The sequence below is a fragment of the Mastomys coucha genome, unplaced genomic scaffold, assembly GCF_008632895.1.
Source record: "Mastomys coucha isolate ucsf_1 unplaced genomic scaffold, UCSF_Mcou_1 pScaffold18, whole genome shotgun sequence".
NCBI classification, from domain to species: Eukaryota; Metazoa; Chordata; class Mammalia; order Rodentia; family Muridae; genus Mastomys; species Mastomys coucha.
The window spans coordinates 6,876,436-6,896,432 of record NW_022196900.1 but is presented as its reverse complement, the minus strand read 5'-3'; the positions used below and the strand labels follow the sequence as shown (position 1 = coordinate 6,896,432).

Genomic DNA, 19,997 nt, shown 5'->3' with positions numbered 1-19,997 from the left:
TAACAGGCCAAAATGTGGAAGAGATAAGTGACACACGTGAGGGAGGCAGGCAAAATGGTCACCACCCACACACCTGAAATACAAAGGCTGACATGAGAGGGCTTGTAAAAACACACCTGTAGTGGAACTGCAGAGCACAGATCTGCGTCAGCAAGGTCTAGGCAAGCCTGTGCCCCTCCTTTTCTTCCTTCCCTGTGGGTGAGCTGGTGCCCAGTTTCACTACACACATCCTTGGTAGAGGTGATTTCCTACATGGTCTTCTGAAACCTTTGATGGCAAATGTTCCAACTACATTCAGTTAATTTTGGGAAGGCTGTGCATGATCCACAGCATCAGTAGGCCCCATGAATGGAAAATACAATGATAGCTGACTTCCGATAGAGTGGAGGTGGGGCATTAATCACAGAACCTCTGTTATCAAGAGGCTATATAGCACTCTTGGTTCAACAAGTTTCGCTATTCAGGCTCGGTCTTGGCTACTTTTCTGTTGGTTCAGTCCGTCATGGTGGTCATGGTGGGGAATCATGGTGGCATGAGCGTGAGGCAGCTGTTCCCCTGGCATTTACAGCCAGGAGACCAAGGGAGACAAAGGCTGGCCCTCAGCAGCCTTTCTTATTCTTATTCAGTCCAGGACCTGACTCATAAAATGGTCCCGTTCACATTTAGGGTTAGTCTTCCTACCTCAGGTGACATGACAAAGCACATCCCTCACAGGCGTGCCCACAAGCTCCTTTCCGAGGCCATCTAAGACGCTGCCAAGTTGACAATCAGTACACACCATCATGGGCTCTAATTGGCTTTCAGGGAGACTCTAGGCGCTCATGAGAGAGGGCTACGGAAACTGGGGAAAGTTCACTTGCTTAACTCAACCTACTTAGCTCAGGCTAAGTCGGTAGGGCTGCCTCTCTTTAGGCGGAGAGAACCCTTTTCACAAACACACAACAAACTAGAAAGAGTAGTGAGTTTCTTCCCCCTGTGAAAGGGCTTCTGCTAAAAAACACCTCACCGGACATCATCCTTCAGTGTGAACAGCACTCCCCCCATCTGTAAAACAAGAAAAAGCAGCGTCCACTCTCACCAGTTCTACCAGAATTGTAAAGGAGGCTCTGACCCAAGCAAGAAGACAAGAAAAGGAAAACAAGAGCTGGGGTATGTCGTGTGGACTCCCAGCACCTGGAAGTGGGGGTGGCACCAAGACGTCAGAAATTCAAGGACCTCCATTCTATCTAGCTCAGGGCCATCCCAGGCTACATGAAACCTTGCCTCAAAACAAAAACACATGTCCAGACCAGAGGCAGAAAGGGAGACTGTCATAATATTAAGAATGAAACTGAAGAGAGAGCTCAGTCTTTGGAGACTAAGGTTTACAATCAAAGGAATGGTGTTACTGAAGAGATGACTCAAAACATTCTAACTTCAGTTCTAGGAGATCTGAGACCCTCTTCTGACCTCTGAGGGCACCAGGCACAGAGGGTACACATACACTGGAAGTAAAAAATAAATATAAAAAGCAAAAGAGTGGACGCTACTATACTTGCAGAACAAATGCTCTTTGGGTGTGGAGCTCAAAGACTCATCATACTGAACACAAATCCACACTAAGGTTGTGTAAAATGTTCACAGGCCACAGTAAAGCCCGGCAATATGGAAGGATCCGCTGCTGTTGCTTCAGTTCTTCCTGTGACCACAGAGCTATAAGAAAGTAATTCATACTAATGTGTACCTTTCTGGCTTTGACAGTCTCCCAGCTTGGTAGGCGTAATGGGAAGAAAGTCCCATTGCTACAGGTGTCATATGACTTGTGCAGTGGTTCGCAACCTTCCTAAAACTGTGACCCTTTAATATAGTTCCTTGTGTTGTGGTGATTCCCCCCAACCATCAAATTATTTCATTGCCACTTCATAACTGGAATTCTGCTATTGTTAGGAGTTGTAATGTAAGCATCTGATATGACACTCCCAAAGGGGTCATGACCCACAGGTTGAGAACCACTGCCTGAAGGGCTTTTGGTAGTTTGGTGAGAATGGTCCTCATAGGCTCAGCTGTTAGGACACTTGGGACTCACTCGGTGGCACTGCTTGGGAGGTGTTAGCATTTAGAGCCTGCGGTGATACATGGGCAGGTCCACAGACCTGTTGCCAGGACAACAGCCATCATATTCCCAGAATCCATCGGGTTCAGCTCCCACCTTTACCTGTGACTACTACGTCACAATCCATATATATGGGACAATTCATCCATCTTTCTCTCTCTCTCTCTCTCTCCCCTTTCTTTCCGCGCCACTACCCCCTACTCCCTCTCAATTAAACCTCTTACACGTGGAACTGTCTAGGCCTAGTGTGGTACTTCCGCCGTTCCAACACATCAGGAGGTTTAAAGAGGAGGCCTTGTTGGAGGAAGCATGTCACTGCAGAGGCCAGTCTTGAGAGTTTAAAGGCTCTTGCTTGCAATTCAAAATGGGAACTCTCAGCTTCTGCTCCAGCCACCACACTGCATGATACCTTCCTGCTACAATGGACTCTTACCCTTTTGGAGCCATAAACCCACACAAAGCCTTCCATAGGTTCCCTTGGTCATGGTGTCACAGCCATAGAAAAGGAAAGAAGACAGGAATGTTTGGTGGGTTACAGACATAAGACATCCATGCCACAAAATCTTCTGGAAACCATCAAGCCGTTTGTTTATCTAAGTTTCATTTTATAGAAGAGAAAAATAAGACAAAGAGGGAGATTCTGATTTGTCCTGTGACTGTCTCTGTTTCCATCTCCATCTCCCTTTCCCTCTCCCCGCCCCCATTCTCTCTCCATGTATGTGTGTGTGTGTGTGTGTGTGTGCACCCGCTCCTATTTTTTTTCTTTTGTATGCATGCATGTGTATGTGTGTGGGTAGTCAGAGGTCAATCTTGTGTATTGTTTCTGAGGAGCTGTGCACGTAGGTTTTTGTGTTGTTGCTATTTTGAGACAGTATCTCACACTGGAACCTAGGGTATGGGCTAGCGGGCCAGTAAGCCCCAAGAATCTCCCTATCTCCCTGTCTCCACAGATTACAAGCATTTTCCATCATACCTAAGTTTTTGTGGGGAAACTCAGATTGTCCTGCTTGTACAGTAAGTGCCTTACTCATTGTGGTAGTTAAGTAAGAGTGGCCCACCTAGGCTCGTAGGTTTGAATGCTTAGCCATTAGGGAATGGCACTATTTGGGAGGGATTAGGAGGTGTGACTTTGTTGGAGTAGATATGGCTTTGTTGGAGGAAGTGTGCCAGTAGGGGGAGATCTTTGATGTTTCAGAAGCCCAAAACCAGGCCCAGTGTCTCTCTCTCTGCCTGCTTCCTGAGGATCTGGATGTAGAACTCCCAGCTCCTTCTCCAGCACCATGCTGGCCTGTACAATGCCATGCTTCCCACCATGACAATAATGGACTAAACTCTGAACCTATAACCCAGCCCCAACTAAATGCTTTCTTTTATAAGAGTTGCTGGGTTATGGTGTCTCTTCACAGTGACAGAACACTGACTAAGACCGTCATTTATCATCTCTCCCACAGGCATTTATCCTGACAGTTTGTCCACTATTCTTTCTCACCTGGGAGACAGTGGACATCTCCTCTTCCCCCAGATGATGTATAGATCATTAGATTATGTCATTTTCTAAGAAAGCTTCTTTCATAAGTACCTTTCCTGCTACCAATAAAAAGGGGAGGCTCAAAAAGACATTCCTCCACACAAACACCCAACAGAAACATAGAAAAATGTTCATTATTCATCCTCAGAAGATGCAAATTAAAAACACAATGAGAAGTTACTTCACAACTGTTAAGGTCATGGTGAGGAGGCATGGCAGCGGGCAGGCATGGCAGCGGGCAAGCATGGCAGCTGAAGCAGCAACTGAGAGCTCACATCTTCAATAACAAGCAGGAAGCAGAGAGAACAACTGGAACTAGTGTGGATCTTCAAACTCTCAAGGTCCCCCACCCATGAGATATTTCTCCATCGAGACCACACCTCCTAAACTTTCTGAAACAGGACCACCAACTAGAGACCAAATGTTGAAATATATGAGCCTATGCAGGACTATAATTAAAACCACCACAGCATGTCTGAGAGATCATCTTGATTGCATGCAATGAAATGGGCAGACCTATCCACTGTGGGTAGCACCATTCCCACGCTTGGACTGTTTCAATGGAGAAAGGGACCTAAGCCCCAAATGCACTTGCCTCTGTGTTTCCTAACTGTGGGTATGCTGTGACCCATGGATTCAAGCTCCTGCCACTTTGATTTCCCTGTATGACGAACTGTGTCCAGAACTGTGAACCAGAATAAACTTTCGTCCCTGTGTTGCTCTTGCAAGTGTGTTTTATTACCACAGCAGGATAAAAAAACTAAAATAACAACTAAAATGAGAAACTTCTATTGGTAGGCTCAGTTCAGCCTCAGCTCTCTGTCCTAGCAGACCCAGGAAGACACAAATCAACTCTCCCAGAAAGGAAATCCAGGCACCTGATCAGGCAGTGTGAATGCTACTTGGAAGATGGCAGTGGGTGGTCTTACCTTTAGTGATGATGATCAGTTCTTTCACCTGTTCTATGACTGGGGTCAAGGTTCCCGTCTCGTTCATGTGGGTGTGGTAGCTCTGCAGCTTCTCTTCAAACATGTCCATCTTGTCTTTCACGTGTAGAAACACACAAAACTCAATGACAATGAACTGTGGATGTAGAGCACAGGTGTCAAGGTTTCCTGAGACCAGGTCAGCATGGCAAACACAAACGTCCTTAGGGCTTGAAGCCAGCCTCTTCCAGGCAGTCAAACATCTCTTGAACATGGTAGTATGCAAGCTTGTTCTTCACCCAGAATGACTCAAAAACACATGAAGATAATGGAATCTGGAGATAAAGTGTGACCCTACGAGCAAGACCAGCCACATTTCCCATGGTCCCCTTCACTGATCTAAACAGGAGCTATACTGGAGAAGGTATTCTACATGATAGCAACGTTTGCCCAGTGTCCTGTCTGCGAACCAGCATGCTCCTGCTTTTCTGTTTCCCATCACCTTCTTTCTCAAACAACCATATCATGTTTGTTTTTGAGAGTGGAGTGTGAACGCAGTCATCATCAGATAGTTTCTTAGTTCAGAAGAACTCACTGAACTTCAGAATGCCTTCCACATCTCTTTTCTCTCTTACAATGGCAGCGTTCTCCCTCCATGTCTTACTCCTTCTCTTGGACCCACAACTTCTCTCTGGTTAGGACTATGCTAGAACATCTTTCTGCCCTCTCCTAGCTCTTAAGACAGTGCTTAGTATACGGTTGACATTCAATAAAGTCTTAAAGCACACCACAGTGCCAAGTGAGTTAGTCAATGCTGCAGAGAACTTGAGTTGTTTTTTCAAATCCATCCTCTGCAGGCTAAGGAGATGGCTAAGTGGATGAAGTGTTTTCACAGCAAGCACAAGGACCTGAATTTGATCCCCAGTATTCACAGAAAAAGTTCAACATGGTGGTACAGGCTTGCAACCCCAGAGCTGGGGAGGAAGAGACAGTCAGATCCCAGGATCTCAGTGACTCCCTCCCCAGCGTAGCCTAATCAGATTATCTAGGTCTCAGTGGGAGACCTACTCTCAAAAAAACAAGGGATGGGTCTTGAGAGATGGTTTAGGGGATATAGCACTTGTAATAATTGTGACGATCAGAGTTCAGATCCTGAACAACCATATAAAAGTCTGGGGGGCATGGCAGCCACCTGACTTCTCAGTGCTAGAGAGCAGAGATAATGAGGTTTTCCATCTGTATTCTGCCCACTGCCACTGCCCTTGACTCAGCCAACTGCATTTCCAATGATTTAGAGCATGTACAATGTTTTTATCTTATCTGATAAAACATTGAAGTGAGAATTTTATCAACACTGAATGTGTTTTCTTGAGAAAAATGAAAAGCAAGTGAAAGATAGTTCAGCTTTGATCCATACTATAAATCAATTCTACCTTTCCACGTCCATCTTTAAGTCACTGAAATAAATTACTTTTGTGAGAATCAGTTAGCTGCTGGGCAGTCGTGGCACACATGTCTTTAGTCCCAGCACTTGGGAGGCAGAGGCAGGCAGAGCTTGAAATTGAGGACAGTCTGGTGGACAAAGTAAGTTCTAGGACAGCCAGAGCTACACAGAGAAGCCTGGTCTTGGAAAGAGAAATAGGATGGGGGATTGGTAATTTTTCACAGCATAACTTGCTGTCTATAATTGTATTTTTTCTTTAGAGATCATTATTTCTATCAATTTTCCTGGGTCAGTTTAGCATATCAAATGATATAAAACATTTTTCCTTATCAACTGTTAGTCCATGTCAAATTTTATCACATGATTTTTTTTTTTTTTGAGACATGGTCTCACTATGTAGCCCTGGTTAGCCTGGAACTATATAGACTAGGTTAGCCTTGAGCTAACAGAAATCCACCTCTGTCTCCTGTTTGCTAGAAGTAAAGGTGTGAGCCACCACCAGTTTTATTTGTGCTGGATAACTCTCTAGTGAGTGTCACGACATAGGTCCTTGCAGGTCAAAGGGTTGATCACTGTACTTCCTTAACTCACCACATTTCCCATCTGACTCAAACTTCAGGTACACACTGCTTGTCCCAAAGACTCGGTGACCCCAGACTGGACTCTGCACTGTTTACAAAACAGGAAAGGAGCCAGGCAGTGGTGGCACACGCCTTTAATCCCAGCACTTGGGAGGCAGAGGCAGGTGGATCTCTGAGTTCAAGACCAGCCTGGTCTACAGAGTGAGTTCCAGGACAGCCAGGGTGACACAGAGAAACCCTGTCTTGAAAAACCAAACAAAAAAAAAAAAAACAAAAACAAAATACAAAAAACCAAAAAACTAGGAAAGGATTTTCCTGGAGCTACTTACAAGGTAGAGGCAGATGAACGCCAGCACCAGGGTCCCGATCATCCTGCTGGGGAACTGGAAGCAGGGGTCCCACTCATACACCCTGGTTTGAAACCAAGACTTTTCTCCTTCTCTGTGAATGAACACACAGAAAGGAGCATTGGAAGTTCTCTGAGCTTCCCATCATCCCTCATCCTTAAGGACAAAGACTGGAGTTTAAGGAATAGGGCAAGGGGTTAACAAAAACACTAAAACAAACAAAACTAAAATAAATAAAACAAACCCCAGAAACTCCAAGTTCTCTAGCAGCTAAGAGCCTCTGGCTAGGTTCTGTCACCCTGAGTGTGACATGAGGCTTAGGGCAGACTGCCCAGGCGGAACTGAGAAGTCAGGAACTCCTTTTCTTCTGTCTTGTTTCCTTCAATCTGTCCTCAGAAATGCAGATTAGCAGCTGGTCCAGGCTGGAGCCCAGGAGGCAGCACGGGTCCTCTATGGTCACTGGGGAATGCTTACCTCCAGAGTTCTTACATATGATAAAATAATACACCTGGGTCTTGTTAGTGCCAGTATTATTTCAAGTATAGTTCTCCAAAGCTAACTCTCACCATAGTAGGAACTTTGCCAGTCTGTGATTTGGGACAAGATAATCAATTCTCTGGGATCCACCCACTATGAGCAGTGACTTGAGGCAGAGGAGAGCTGGGCTGGACCATCTAAGGAGCTCTGGTGGGAAGCTATCTATCCCCACTGTGGGTCTTACTACTTAAGTGAGGTTGTTGCTCCCGTCTCTCTTCTGTCCCAAGAAATGGACTCGGCCAATCATCTAGACACAGTAAGTGATTTCCTCTGGCATTTGACCCAAGGGAACATACTCAAATGATTTTTTTTTTTTAAATGGAAAGTGTAATGTGTCTTTCCTCCTCAAGTCTGGAGACTACAGTGGGGAGAAAGCTCACACAGAGTGTGGCCCAGGCTCTTAGGAGCACTGTATGGAACACTAAGCAAACAGTCTTTAAGTTGTCTCTTAAGTCTCGGGTCCAGTTGGCCTGAACCGGACTCTCTCTCAGTTTTTTTAGAGTCCCGCTCGCCCCACCCCCAGTCCCTGGTTTCCCCCACTGCTTTGTTCTGCTTTGGGTTGGTTTCTGTTATCTGCACGGACTCCTGCAGTGTCTCTCCACCATCCCTTGACCTGTCAGAGAGGCCAGGTACAAATTGCAGGGGCTAAGGGGCGGAAGAGCGCTTACTGTGGGCGGGGCTTGCTCAAGAGCTGCTTCACATGCTCTGCCTGGTGGGCCTCCAGCATCGACTTTTCTTCCTGTGAGGAAGGAGGGGATGTGCTGGTTCACAGACGTTTGCTAGGGTTTAGTCCCTTAAGGGGTCATCGACATGGAGGCCAGGATCTGGAATCAAGCTTAGCGGTCCCAGCACCAGTCATGCCTAGGAGCGGGCCTTCAACGTTGTCAGGCTCCTGCGTTCCCCCAAAAGCCAGAGAGCTGGTCCTTTTCAACTCTTCTAGCCCATGCTGAGCCAGCCCCTGCTCCAAGAGGCTTGTCTCCCTCACCAGAGAGACTGTGCAGGAAAGCATGTGAGAAGCGGTAACAGATCCCCACTCCCTGGGCAGCCGGAAATCAATGTCCAACAACACTCACTGTCTGCGGCTCAAGGCCCAGGTGGATAGGCAGAGCCTTAAGGAACATGTGCAGGAAACGACCCAGCAGGAAACCCAGGCACAACAGTGAGGGCCAGTAGAAAGTGACACTCTCGAACCTCCCCAGAAACTGCAACAGAAACAGAGGGGAGGGGCGTGTCAGGGAACTGGTAGGCTGCAGTGAAGTAAGGCCAGAATACCGCTATGAAGATAGGACACGACTCTGCCTGCCACGCAGATCTGCCTTCTCTAAAACAACTAAAACACTAACCAATCTTTGCTTTATATGGTCAGCCAAATCTCTGACACGCCCCCATCCCGCCCCCATGGTTAACCAATCTTGCTCTCCGCCCTTACATGGTCAGCCAATCTCTGTTCCCTCTTCTTACACGATCAGCCAATTCCTCCTCCCACTACATAGACAGAAGGAAAAAAATGGATTTGGGGACAAATCCGCAAATCCTGGATAGAAAATTTTGAGCCCTTTCATGTTATGAAAACAGCTTTTTGGTTTTGTTTTGCTTTGTTTTGTTTGTTTGTTTGTTTGTTTTTTAATATAATGAAAAAGTGAATGTCCCTTTAGGGAAACGTGAGAGACTGGGAAACGGGTGGATAGATAGATGGAAGGAGGGGGTGGGGTGGGGAAAGGAAGAAATAGAAGGATGAATGGAGGGAGGAGGGAGGGAGGGAGGGATAAAGGAGGTGGGAGGAGACAAAAGGGAGGAGAGAGGAAGGACCAATCGCACCAGAAGGTTGGGAGTTGGGCGGTTCTCAAGGGAGTGTTCATAGTTTTTTGTTTTGTTTTGTTTTTATTCATTTATTTTTTTTTTTGAATTCCTATTTTTATTGCTTTCAGACCAACACTAGTGGAACTCAGCTTTCACAATGTGCTGGCTGGTTTCATGTTTTGTTACATTCTGGAGGCCTGTTCCCCCACGGGAATCCAGGCTTGATGCTATGATGTAACAGTTCATGATAGAGAGGCCCTGAGATGGAGGTTCCACCGTTTCCTTTCATCTCTCACACGTTTCTGGCTCACCTTGGTGAGGCCTGAATTCTGGGCCCAGATAACCTCCTGACTCCCCCAAACCTTCTGGGGAACCTCTCTAAGTGCATCATGAGAGACCCTGAGAAGGAAGGACAGGCAAAGAATAAGCGACTTGCTGACAGTGCAGGCCTGTACTTGGGGAGACATGCAGAGAGGAGACCTACTAAGCATCAGGACACCCTGCTGCCTACGGCCTACATGCGGGGCAGTTACAAGGCAGAAGGGGCAGGGGTGGGGAAGGAGGTTGAAAAACTTCTGGCTTTGGTCCCAAGCTGGCCATTGCTAGAGGTGGTCAGTTAAAGAGTGTCAATTGTTAAAGAGAGTCCATTACTGGGGTCCTGGAAGCAAGAATCTAGAGAAATACATTCATTTACCACAGCCCCTGAAGTTGCCACCGTTCAACCAAATGGAGCTTTTACAGAATGGCATGAACCTGGCTAGCAATGTCCTCTTCATTTTCTCCTTTTCTGGCTTCGGAGACCAAGCCTGCAACTTTCAACAGCTCTGAGAAGGCAATGAATGGCTGGTCCTCCTGGAAAGGCTGCACCTGTCTAATGGTCCGATTTTACAGCAAGAGAGACTGGGGCTAACTGGAATGGGCAGAAAGGAGCCTTGACAATGGCCAGGCTCCCAGTTCTGCTCATTCCTGCGACTTCCTTGGCAAAGTTGGCATAGTTTCCTCACCTGTAAAGTAGGTTCGATAACCAAGAGGCACAGCGAGTGAAAGACGCTACACAAACAGAAGCGGGGTGAGCAATGCCCGCTCCCCTCCCCCACAGGTGGGGAAACTGAAGCCTAGAGAAGGCTCCTCTGAGCTCCTCTGGGCTCTGGTGGCCCTGAGGCAGTGACTGAACATCCTGAACAAGGTCAGCGAGGACTTACCTGCCCATGGGGACACTGTGAGATCTGAAGAATAGTAACCACAAGCCTGCAGAACAGAAGCAGGGTAGGGTTGGCCTCTGTCCCAGCACAGCCCACACAGCCTCAGGAACACAGCCCAGATGCCTCCTGCCACCTCCCAGAAGGACTGCTTCCTGATCAGGTCCCTCCTTGTGCCTAGTGGAATACTATATTTTCTGGGTCTGCCCTGATGGGGAACACATCTCAGAGTCCTTGTAGACAAGGGTGGCATATACATGCTCCTCGAGCACTCAAGGAAGCAGAAGTCCAGGGTCAACAAGTGATTTGTCCAAGCCACTTACAGACACATAGAGCCAGGGTAAGGTCTCAGGTCTCCTGATGGTGACTGAGGCTCCTGCTGAATGGAGGAGTGGATGGGTGGATGGGGGATAGGGAGCCAGGACTGGGCCTCAGGGACTCATGAGTATAACTGTTCCAAGGCAGGTCACTCAGCTGGCAGATGATCCCTGGTGCCAGCTCTGCATAAGTGTGCAGTGCTGAAGCCATTCAACATGAGCCAAGCCTCTCCCAGGTGGAGAGAGGATTATCTACACAAGGAATAGGAACACAGAGGCCCAGGGACCAAAGTCCATGAGGATCATAAAGAATGGCTTTTGAATGAGTACATGAAGAGACAATGAAAGGAAACCATGTGACTGAGAGGATGCACTGGACATACTTAGGGACTGGTGGAGGAGGAGGAGGCCAGGCCAGGATGGCCCTGAATGCCAAGCAGAGACATGACAATTTTCTCTAGGAGAAGCTGTAGACATGGGGCTCCTACCTCCCCTATGGGGACCCTTGTCAGTTTTCAGAAGTGAATTTTCCCTAATTCCTGGCTTCCAGGAATATTCTAACCATGGGCATTCTCTCAGGAGGCACACAGCATTCTGGACAGACATTTGGAAGCCTCAGAAGTACCCCCAAGAAGAAGCCACCATGAGACATTGAGCAAGTCACCCACTCTGAACCTTGCTATTGTCATTTTCCACAAGGAACTCCAAACCATTTCTTTCCTCCTGCCTGGAGTTCAGCCATGGCCAATATGGCCAGAAGAAGGCAAGCAGAGTCATCTTACCAGGTCAGGGAGTAGCCGAAACCCAGGATGGAGCTGACCAGCTGGAACTCTGAGGACAGGCAGGCAAAGAAGGGGAAGTAGGAGAGGCCGACTTCCATGCCCCCGATGAGAAGCACAAAGGCTGCAAGAGACAAGGCCAAGAAGATGCTGTGTGCTCCTCTGCTCTCTACTCAGAGGTGACCAGGAGAGCTGTGGTGTTCTGTTCTGAGCTCAAGCCAGGGCCTCAGGACCCAAAGAGCTGACTGGAAGAGCTTTAGGCCATGACAGAGGAATGCAGCAATGTCCTTCGTTAACCATTCCTGCTGACCATGAAGATGAAAATGGAGCTCACAGTATGATAGGCACAGACAGACCAGCCAGTAAACCAAAAAGCCTGAGAAGGCGGTGCCCAAATGTATCACAGAGGCCCACACAGGCATGTTATGTGTAGTGGAGAGTACCCTAAGGAAGGTGATGGTCACGTTGCTCCAGCAATGCACACTATAGAGAACTCTCTATGGAAGCAATGGTCTCATTGGTCCCACCGCTGGCGACCTCTGAGATGGATCGACAGCTTTTAAGAAAGGCTTAGTCATCCAAGCTGACCTTTACTCCGTGGTAGGCACTGCATGGCAGAAATGGCCAGAGTTCTTGCTTTGGATATTGACAGTATAGTGGGCAGAGAGGTCTGAAATGAGCTGCAACAGAGGCACATTCATCCTGCCGCAGGGACACAGACAAGGAAGCCAGTGACACTCCATCTCCTGGACTTAGCCTCAGCAGTGCACTATGAGGAGTTTGTATAGTGGAGAGATGGCTCTGGGACTGCATGGGAGCGCTCACCAAACTTTCAATCAGAGTAGCTCCTTTCCATGAGCACAGAGCCTGGGAAGAGAGGCCTCTGGCCAATGGACAAAGGAGAAAGGGTCGCTCCTCAAGAAGCCCTAGAAATTGCTGCTGTCAGAAAACAGCAGACTCAGGGGACTGGCTGAGGAGGATGAGGAAGACTCTACCTCTGGTGACTGTGTTATGTCTGTCTAACTGCAGACAAGTTCCCAGTCAGGTTGTAGTCTTTGTGGGTTACTAAGCATTGACCTTGGGCAAGTAACAGGCTAAGGAGAACATGGCTGTTCATGTTCTTTCACCCCTCCAGACAACCCCCACAGCCTCTGAGAGCAAGTATGTTCAGGAGACATTCCCGGGATGTGTGAGGTAGTCCTGGTACCTTGGGCCCACTGCGGAACCTTCAGGGGTTGGTAGCCTTCTGAGAACAAGAACATGACCTTATTGGCTGTGGCTCCAAAGGCAGCTCCATAGGACCACCGGTTACTAAAAGTCCCCACGAAGTCCAGAGGCCTGTAGATAACAGAAATGGTGTGTGAGTCTCCGGGTCACCTCTAAAGTAGCCATTCTGCCTGTTGAGAGTGAAGGATTTTGGGAGACTGAGCTGCTCATAGCAACCACAGTCTAAGCACAGATTCTGTGCTCTAAAGTGAGAAAGATGCAGTCCTTCCCATAGAGGACCTCCAAATCTAGTAGGGATACAGCAAGGATTCTGGGAGCCATGACGCCTAGCAAAATGGAGCAAGCTTTTGTGAGATACAGTGTGATGTGAAGACCAAACAAGGAATGTATCTCATACAGCTGCAGGGAGGCTTCCAGGGACCCAGACATAGCCGAGGAAGACTTTCCCTTCTGATATATCTCTGAGGAAGGTCTGGATATCATTGGCTAAGCTAGTACCAAATAACTGTGGGAGTTAAAACCATTCCACCTCAAAATATCTCACTTCGGCATATGGAATATTTTGAATTAAAGACACAGGTAAAATAACAGTTAAAAGACAATGTGGGGCTGGAGAAATGGTTCCATGTTTAAAAGCACTGGTTGCTCTTCTAGAGGACCCTGGTTTCATTTCCAACATCTCTGTGATCGCCTTACAACCATCTATAACAGCTCTTCTAGATTACATGCAAAGCCCTGTCCAAACCTCTGTGGGCACTGCATGCACATGGTATGCAGGCATATATGCAGGAAGAACATCCATACATATAAAATGAAAATGAAGGTTAAAAAGAAAAACTTTAGGGAAAAAAAACCCAAACACCCAGAGAGAATGAGGAGCCAGAGAGCAGGCTCAGCTATTAAAAGTGTACACCACTCTTATGGAAAACCTGAGTTTGATTTCTAGCATCCATGTCAGGGGCTCACAACTGTCTGTTAACTCTAGGACCAGGGAGATCTGATATATGTGGACTGTGAGGGCATAGGGATGTAGTGTGTATGTGTGTGTGTGTGTGTGTGTGTGTGTGTGTGTGTGTGTATTCAACTTTAACTGTATCTTTGAATTTTCATGTCCTTATGGGACCCTGTGCCTGTAAAAGTCACATTAAGTAAATTTATGTTTTTATGTTCCTGTCAGTTTATCTTCTGTCAACTTAATTCTCTTGACATTTTGGTTGTGAGTTTAACCTTTAAGGGCTGAGCCATCTCTGCAGCCCTCAATCTAATGCTCAAGCCCAACTGAAAAGCTCTATGAGGGCAGGGTGAAAGTTTTACTCCTTAAAATGACTACTTTCCTGACCATGGCTGGCTGATGCCGTTTGGATGCACCAAGTCAATGTCTGGTCTTGTCAATTTTTTTTTCTCATTGCAACCCTGAGACTGTGAGCCAGTAAGCTGTTAAAGCCACTCCAAGTCAGGATCAGAGTGGATGTTACAGAAAAGTCAGGGTCATGGGGCAGCAAGAGCCTAAATCACATGGCCAAAAGGAACAAGGCATAGTGGCTCAGAGTTGCCCCAGTGAGTGAGGGGCAGAAAGAGACAAACTTAGTCTCCCTGGGCGTCTCCTCTTGGTTCTCAGGAAATCAGCTGGTTATTGTCAACACTTTGTAACTTTCACTTTAAATTTTCCTTCTTTTTGTTTCCTGTGGTTTAATGTGGGTAGATATTGTTTCTCCTATAAAAAAAAAATTCATCTATTTCAGAGTATGCAAATGAAATGTGAGGAGGGCTCTCCAACCAGAAGGTCCATTTGGAATAGGCCTTAGTCAGAACTTGGTCAGCTGGGAATACTGAGGCACACCTGTAATCCCAGCATTTGGAAGGTAGAGGTAGGAAAATCAAGAGTTCAAGGTCATCCTTGACTTCCTAGAGAATTTGAGGCTGGTGCGAGTAACAGGAGACCCTGGCACAAGGAGAGAAAAATGCTGTGCACTCTGGTGGCATGAGAGCTTGTCACTACAAATCAGAGTCCTGATGACCCCTTCTGTCTCCCTGTGACCTCAGCCTCAGGAGCTGTCTTCATGTCTGCCCCAGAAGGCGATCTCTACTGTCTCCCTCAGCATCAAGTTCATGTTCTTGTTTCATTCAGTACATTGCCCTCCATGTCACCACGTGCTTAGGAAACTACAAACTCTGCTGGGCGGGGTCTACAGGACCTCGGACAGAATTCAAGCTTGGCAAAGGTTTGCAGAAATGCATCTTGTCCAACTGAATCTCATCAAGACCTAACTATGGTACTTAAGGTGTATGTGAGACTCAGTTTCCCCATGCTCAAAACAGAAATAGAAACCCCCTGCTTTGCTTATCACAGGGTCATCGTGGGTAGCAAAGGAAGCTAGAGAATGCTGCATTTGCATGCGCGTGTGTGCACACACACATGCACACACACACACACACAAGAGGGGTGTATTAGTTTCTTTTCTCTTGCTGTGATTAAAATATCCTAACAAAAGGCAAACTGGGAAAGGAGAGGGTTTTTTTGGACTTAGAGTTCCAGAATGGACGCAAACCACTGTGGTGTGGAAGGCGCACCAGGGACCTGAAGCCGGCCACATGTTTCTGATCACAGATCTCAGAGAGAGACACAGAGAGAGAATAGGAAACGGGGCCCAGACATACATGACATCCACCTTCAAAACCCGCCTCTACATACTTCCTCCATCAAGGCTCTTCTCCTGAGAGGTTCCATCACCTTCCCATACAGTGCCAACTGGGGATCAGGTGTTCAAACACATGAGCCTATTTCCCATTTAAACCATAGCAGGGAGTATTAGTCAGTGGCAATGAGGCACGGTGGTGATGGTGATGATAATGATGATGGTGATGATAACGATGATGATGATGATGATGATGACAACGATAATGGAGTCATGAGACAGAATAATTAAAACTCAAGAAAAATGTGCTAAGGAGTGCCTTGATGCAGAATGGTATAACTAGGAAGATGTTGTGGATGGCCTTGTGCTGCTTGTATTTTTATATTAATTCTGCTCTCCTGGGAGAGGTTGCCTGGAATGAGGAATGAGTCACATACTCAGATGGCTTCTTGTGAACCAATCCCCTAATGAATATAGGAGTCAATCACTGGGTGAGTAGGCGGGACTTCCGGGTTGGACAGAGGAAGAGAAGAAGCAGGAGAGAGTTAGGTCCTTTTGGAGTGGGGAGAACATATGGGTAAGATGCAGCTGTTAGAGTTCCCCGGTATCATGGCGGATCTGCAAGGATCCGCCACTGGAGGAATCTGATAATAAGGCTTACAAAATTAGGTTTTAGTTGTTACACCCAGAGATTGAGTTACCATTGTTTCTGAACTAAGTTTGTGTTGTGTTTCCTTCATTCCGCTTGTCTGGGTTCAAGAGAGAAAGTACAGGGGCAAAGTGTGGGTTTTCCAGATTTGCACCACAAAAGCCATGGGGGATTTGAAGCATAGGGTGGGAACCTAGCAAACTGGGTGGAGAGATTGTGGAATTCTGAGTCAGAGTCTCCATGAGATAAAAACAGGTCGGCCATTGCCTGCCAGTGCATGGGGCAGAGAGTTGGAGGCACAAGTGTAGGAACGAGCCAGCTATATATGTGCGTGTGTGTGTGTGTGTGTGTGTGTGTGTGTGTGTGTGTGTGTGTATACATATATATGTATTTTTTTTAATATTTCCTACAATAGAAAGACTCTGGAAGCTGGGCAGGATCTCACATGCTTCATGATGCCATCCCAACCAGGAGGGTGGCTGCTTTTGGTCACTGGGAGCCTTTTGCCTCTTGTTTCCTGAGGTGGCCACAGTCCCCTCAGCAGGAAGACATGGTGGTTTGGATTTAAAATGTTTCCCACTGCCTCATGTGTTTGAAGAGTTGGTCCCCAGTGATTGGCGTGGTTTGGAAGGTTATAGACCTTCAGAGAAAGTTCTAGATGACAGAAGCAGGGCTATAAGAGTGGAACTTTGAAGATTATAGCCCAGTGTTGCTTCCTATCTGTCCTCTGCTCCCTGATCTGCCCACCATGTGAGGAGCTTTGCCACACACTGCTGCTGCCACAAACCAAGCTGTTCCAACACCTTCATCATTGTGATGGATCATACTCTCCTAAACTGTGAGCCAACATAGGCCTCTACTCCCTTAAGTTGCCTCTGTCTTATTGCTTGTCACAGCAACGAGGGAATAACTTTCATGGAAGGCCCATTCCATGGCTGTCTAGGTCTCCTTGAGGAGTTTCTCCTATCTGGGCAGCCCTGGGGCTGATGGTGGCAGTGGCCTCTCAGAGCATTGTTTAGGGAATTGGTACAGTGGAAGGAGATTGGATCATCAGAGCTACCTGGCCTTGCACTCTGTTGGGCCCAACCACAGGGTACACAAAGCTTCAGGAAATGACCTTGAGTCAACTTACACGATGATTCCAAAGTGGTTCCCCAGGAGGTAGGAGGTGTCATCCCTTTGTCTCTGATGCTCTCGTCTTTGGAGGAAAGATAAGACCAAAATGATGAAGAGCTGTAAGGAGAGAACAGTGTGTCTGGGGACCCAGTCACCCTCATGGTGGCCTCAGTGCCCCCACAGAACAGAATGTATAGGCAAGCAGAGAGCTTGCATCTGTGATACCTGGCACTCCATGTCCCTCAGAGCGACCAGAGGGTTCTGTATCTTTGTGGCCCTGCACAGATAGAGCCTTGAGTCCCATTTCCACATACACATCCTCCCTGGACCTCGGTCTCTGTGTTTTGAAAGGCAGCCATGCCTGTCATATTTCAAACCTTTCTTCCCTTTGTTTCTGTGGATTTGGTCATGTTCCAGATGAAAATTCTTTATCCTAATTTTATTAGAAATGTCTTGAGAATTGTCTGTATGTGCTCTTTCCATTCCCTTATCTCTGCTGGCCCTTCAGACCCTGTCACATTGCAGGGGCTATGATGTCACCAACACCTTACCTACCACCCAAGCCCATGCCAACCCCAGCCTGATCTACCAGCAGTTCTCTGGCACTGTCTGCACCTTCTCCTTACACCTTCTTCCCTGGGCTTTGTCCACTGTGTGTTCTTATTTTCCCCACTCTTCTCCAGCCCTCTGGCTAGGTCATTCTCTCCCTGGCTTATGGATAGAGTTCCTGCAGCTCCATCCAAGCCCTACCTTTCCCTGCCCCTGCCTTCCTCCCTAGAGCAACTTTTTGTTTGGCTGGTTGTTGGTTTTTTTTTTTTTCTTTGTTTTTCTTTTGTTTGTTTGTTTTTCCAGACAGGGTTTCTCTGTGTAGCCCTGGCTGACCTGGAACTCATTCTGTAGACCAGGCTGGCCTCGGACTCAGAAATCCACCTGCCTCTGCCTCCCAAGCGCTGGGATTAAAGGCATGTGCCACCACTGTCCAGCTAGAGACACTTTTAATGACACAAAACATTCACAAGCTTTTTGCCTCCAGCCCTGACCCTCCTCATCCAGTAGCTCCAGATCTGATAAGCTACCCAGCTGGCATTCCTGTTGAAAGCTTTGAGAATTCAGCATGTTTTATGTGAAACTCATGGTTTTCCTGTTGCCCTGTTCCTTCATCCACCCCAACCTGGACCTCTCTCCCCTCTTCCTGGGGATTACTCCCTCTAGGGTTTTGCACATGCTGGGGAAGTGCTTTACCATTGAGCTACATGCCTTGACCTCATTTTGGCTTTTTATTTTAAGACAGGGTCTAATGTCTTACTAAGTTGTTCAGAGGAGTCTTGAACTCAAACCCAGTTCAAGGGCATCCAAGGGTACCAGACATGCATGTGTTACACAGACATGCACACAGACAAGCATATTCATTAATTTAAAAATTAAAAGCAAAATCAAAGGTTAATTTACCCAGGATTGCCTCTGTGTTCCACATGAGTGCACAGATGTGTTCACGTACACCTGTACACACATCCACCAAGAAAAAAAAAAAGAAAAGAAAAGAAAAGGAAGGAAGAAAGGAAAAGAAAATCCCCCCTTTGCTCTGCCAAAAGTCCCATATTGCTGGCTTCAGAACCCAAAATGAAACTTAGTAGGGGTTCTGGAAGTAGAACAAGCAGCTCTCTCTCCCCCGTCTGATGCAGGCCTGCCCAGAAGCTGTGTGCTGGAGCATCCCTTCCCTCCCTCTCTGACTCTCCCCATCACTGCTCTTGGCTCAGTGCCCCCTCCCCAGGGCTCCACTACCTTTACTTACGGATGGGATGAGGGAGTAATGGAGGAAGGCCTCTCGGTCCACTGAGTTGTCACAGGTGACATTTAACTGCATGGTCCTGAAAAGTAGCCACAAGTCACATCAGCCACATCAGTAGTCACAGGACAGCATTGACTCCAACCTAGAGTATTTCTCTCAGGAGTTTGGACCATCTGAACTTCCTTACCTGCATTCCCAAGACCCACCCTGCTCACTCACTGTCTTCCTAAACCAACTGCTCTCATTCAGTTCATCGTTCATCATCATTGTTTACTGCTCTGATGATCTCCAGCATCCTTTGAGTTGGCACTAAGACCCCCCCCAATCCATATCTGGTTTTGTGGGGAGTTCATTTTACAGAACACTATAGAAATGCTTGACTTTTTCATGTTTTAAGGAAAACTAATGACCATGAATGAAAACCCTTAACTAAAGTCCTTCTCATCTTCCCAGAGCCCTGGAAGGACCCTGTGCAGGGAGGAGAGAGAGACTGAAGCATCATCGTTAACTCCCAGGAAGTCAGTCTGTGGATCTGGGTTTTCCCAGCTAAGGTCAGAAACACCAATGAAGTGCTGGACCAGGGGAGCATGGAGGAGCAGGAGGGGAACAAGGGGGTGCAGTGGGGGAGCCATTAGACTACACATAGTAGATATCCTCAGGACAAAGCTGGTGGGATCTCAAGTCAGAAACACAGGGACATTTTCCCTAACAAGGGATCCCCTCTTTCCTAGACTCCATCACACCTCGTTCCTGTTGCCCTGGCTCCAGGGCAGCACCATGGCCCACTCTAGCACTTCTCTGATCTCCTCTCTTGCCATTCTTGACTCCAGTACACCCATCCAGCAATCTCCTCAGATTAATCTCGTGACTCCTGTTCCCTCAGAGGTTTCAGAGAAGAGCAACCTTCAGGGGAGACCAGAAAGACACACATACATCCCCTGGGATTCTTTAAAATCCTAGGAGCCTATGCTTGTGTCTCATCACAGATCTGAAATGCCCAGAAAATATCATGAGGGTGGGGTTCAAGTGG

The 19,997-nt window shown here is 47.3% G+C and overlaps 1 protein-coding gene across 1 annotated transcript in view; it reads right to left on the bottom strand.

Moving 5' to 3' along the window:
- LOC116095949 (stimulated by retinoic acid gene 6 protein-like) overlaps nucleotides 1-19,997 on the bottom strand; it is a 53,200-nt gene that overhangs the window by 8,435 nt on the left and 24,768 nt on the right. Inside the window, exons 6-15 of the mRNA XM_031377295.1 lie at nucleotides 18,971-19,046; nucleotides 17,195-17,295; nucleotides 12,758-12,888; nucleotides 11,554-11,674; nucleotides 10,458-10,503; nucleotides 8,529-8,657; nucleotides 8,124-8,194; nucleotides 6,901-7,012; nucleotides 4,550-4,703; nucleotides 1-73 (exon numbers count right to left, since the gene is read on the bottom strand). Of these exons, the coding sequence (XP_031233155.1) occupies nucleotides 1-73; nucleotides 4,550-4,703; nucleotides 6,901-7,012; nucleotides 8,124-8,194; nucleotides 8,529-8,657; nucleotides 10,458-10,503; nucleotides 11,554-11,674; nucleotides 12,758-12,888; nucleotides 17,195-17,295; nucleotides 18,971-19,046 (1,014 nt within the window). The remainder of the gene's footprint in view (nucleotides 74-4,549; nucleotides 4,704-6,900; nucleotides 7,013-8,123; nucleotides 8,195-8,528; nucleotides 8,658-10,457; nucleotides 10,504-11,553; nucleotides 11,675-12,757; nucleotides 12,889-17,194; nucleotides 17,296-18,970; nucleotides 19,047-19,997) is intronic.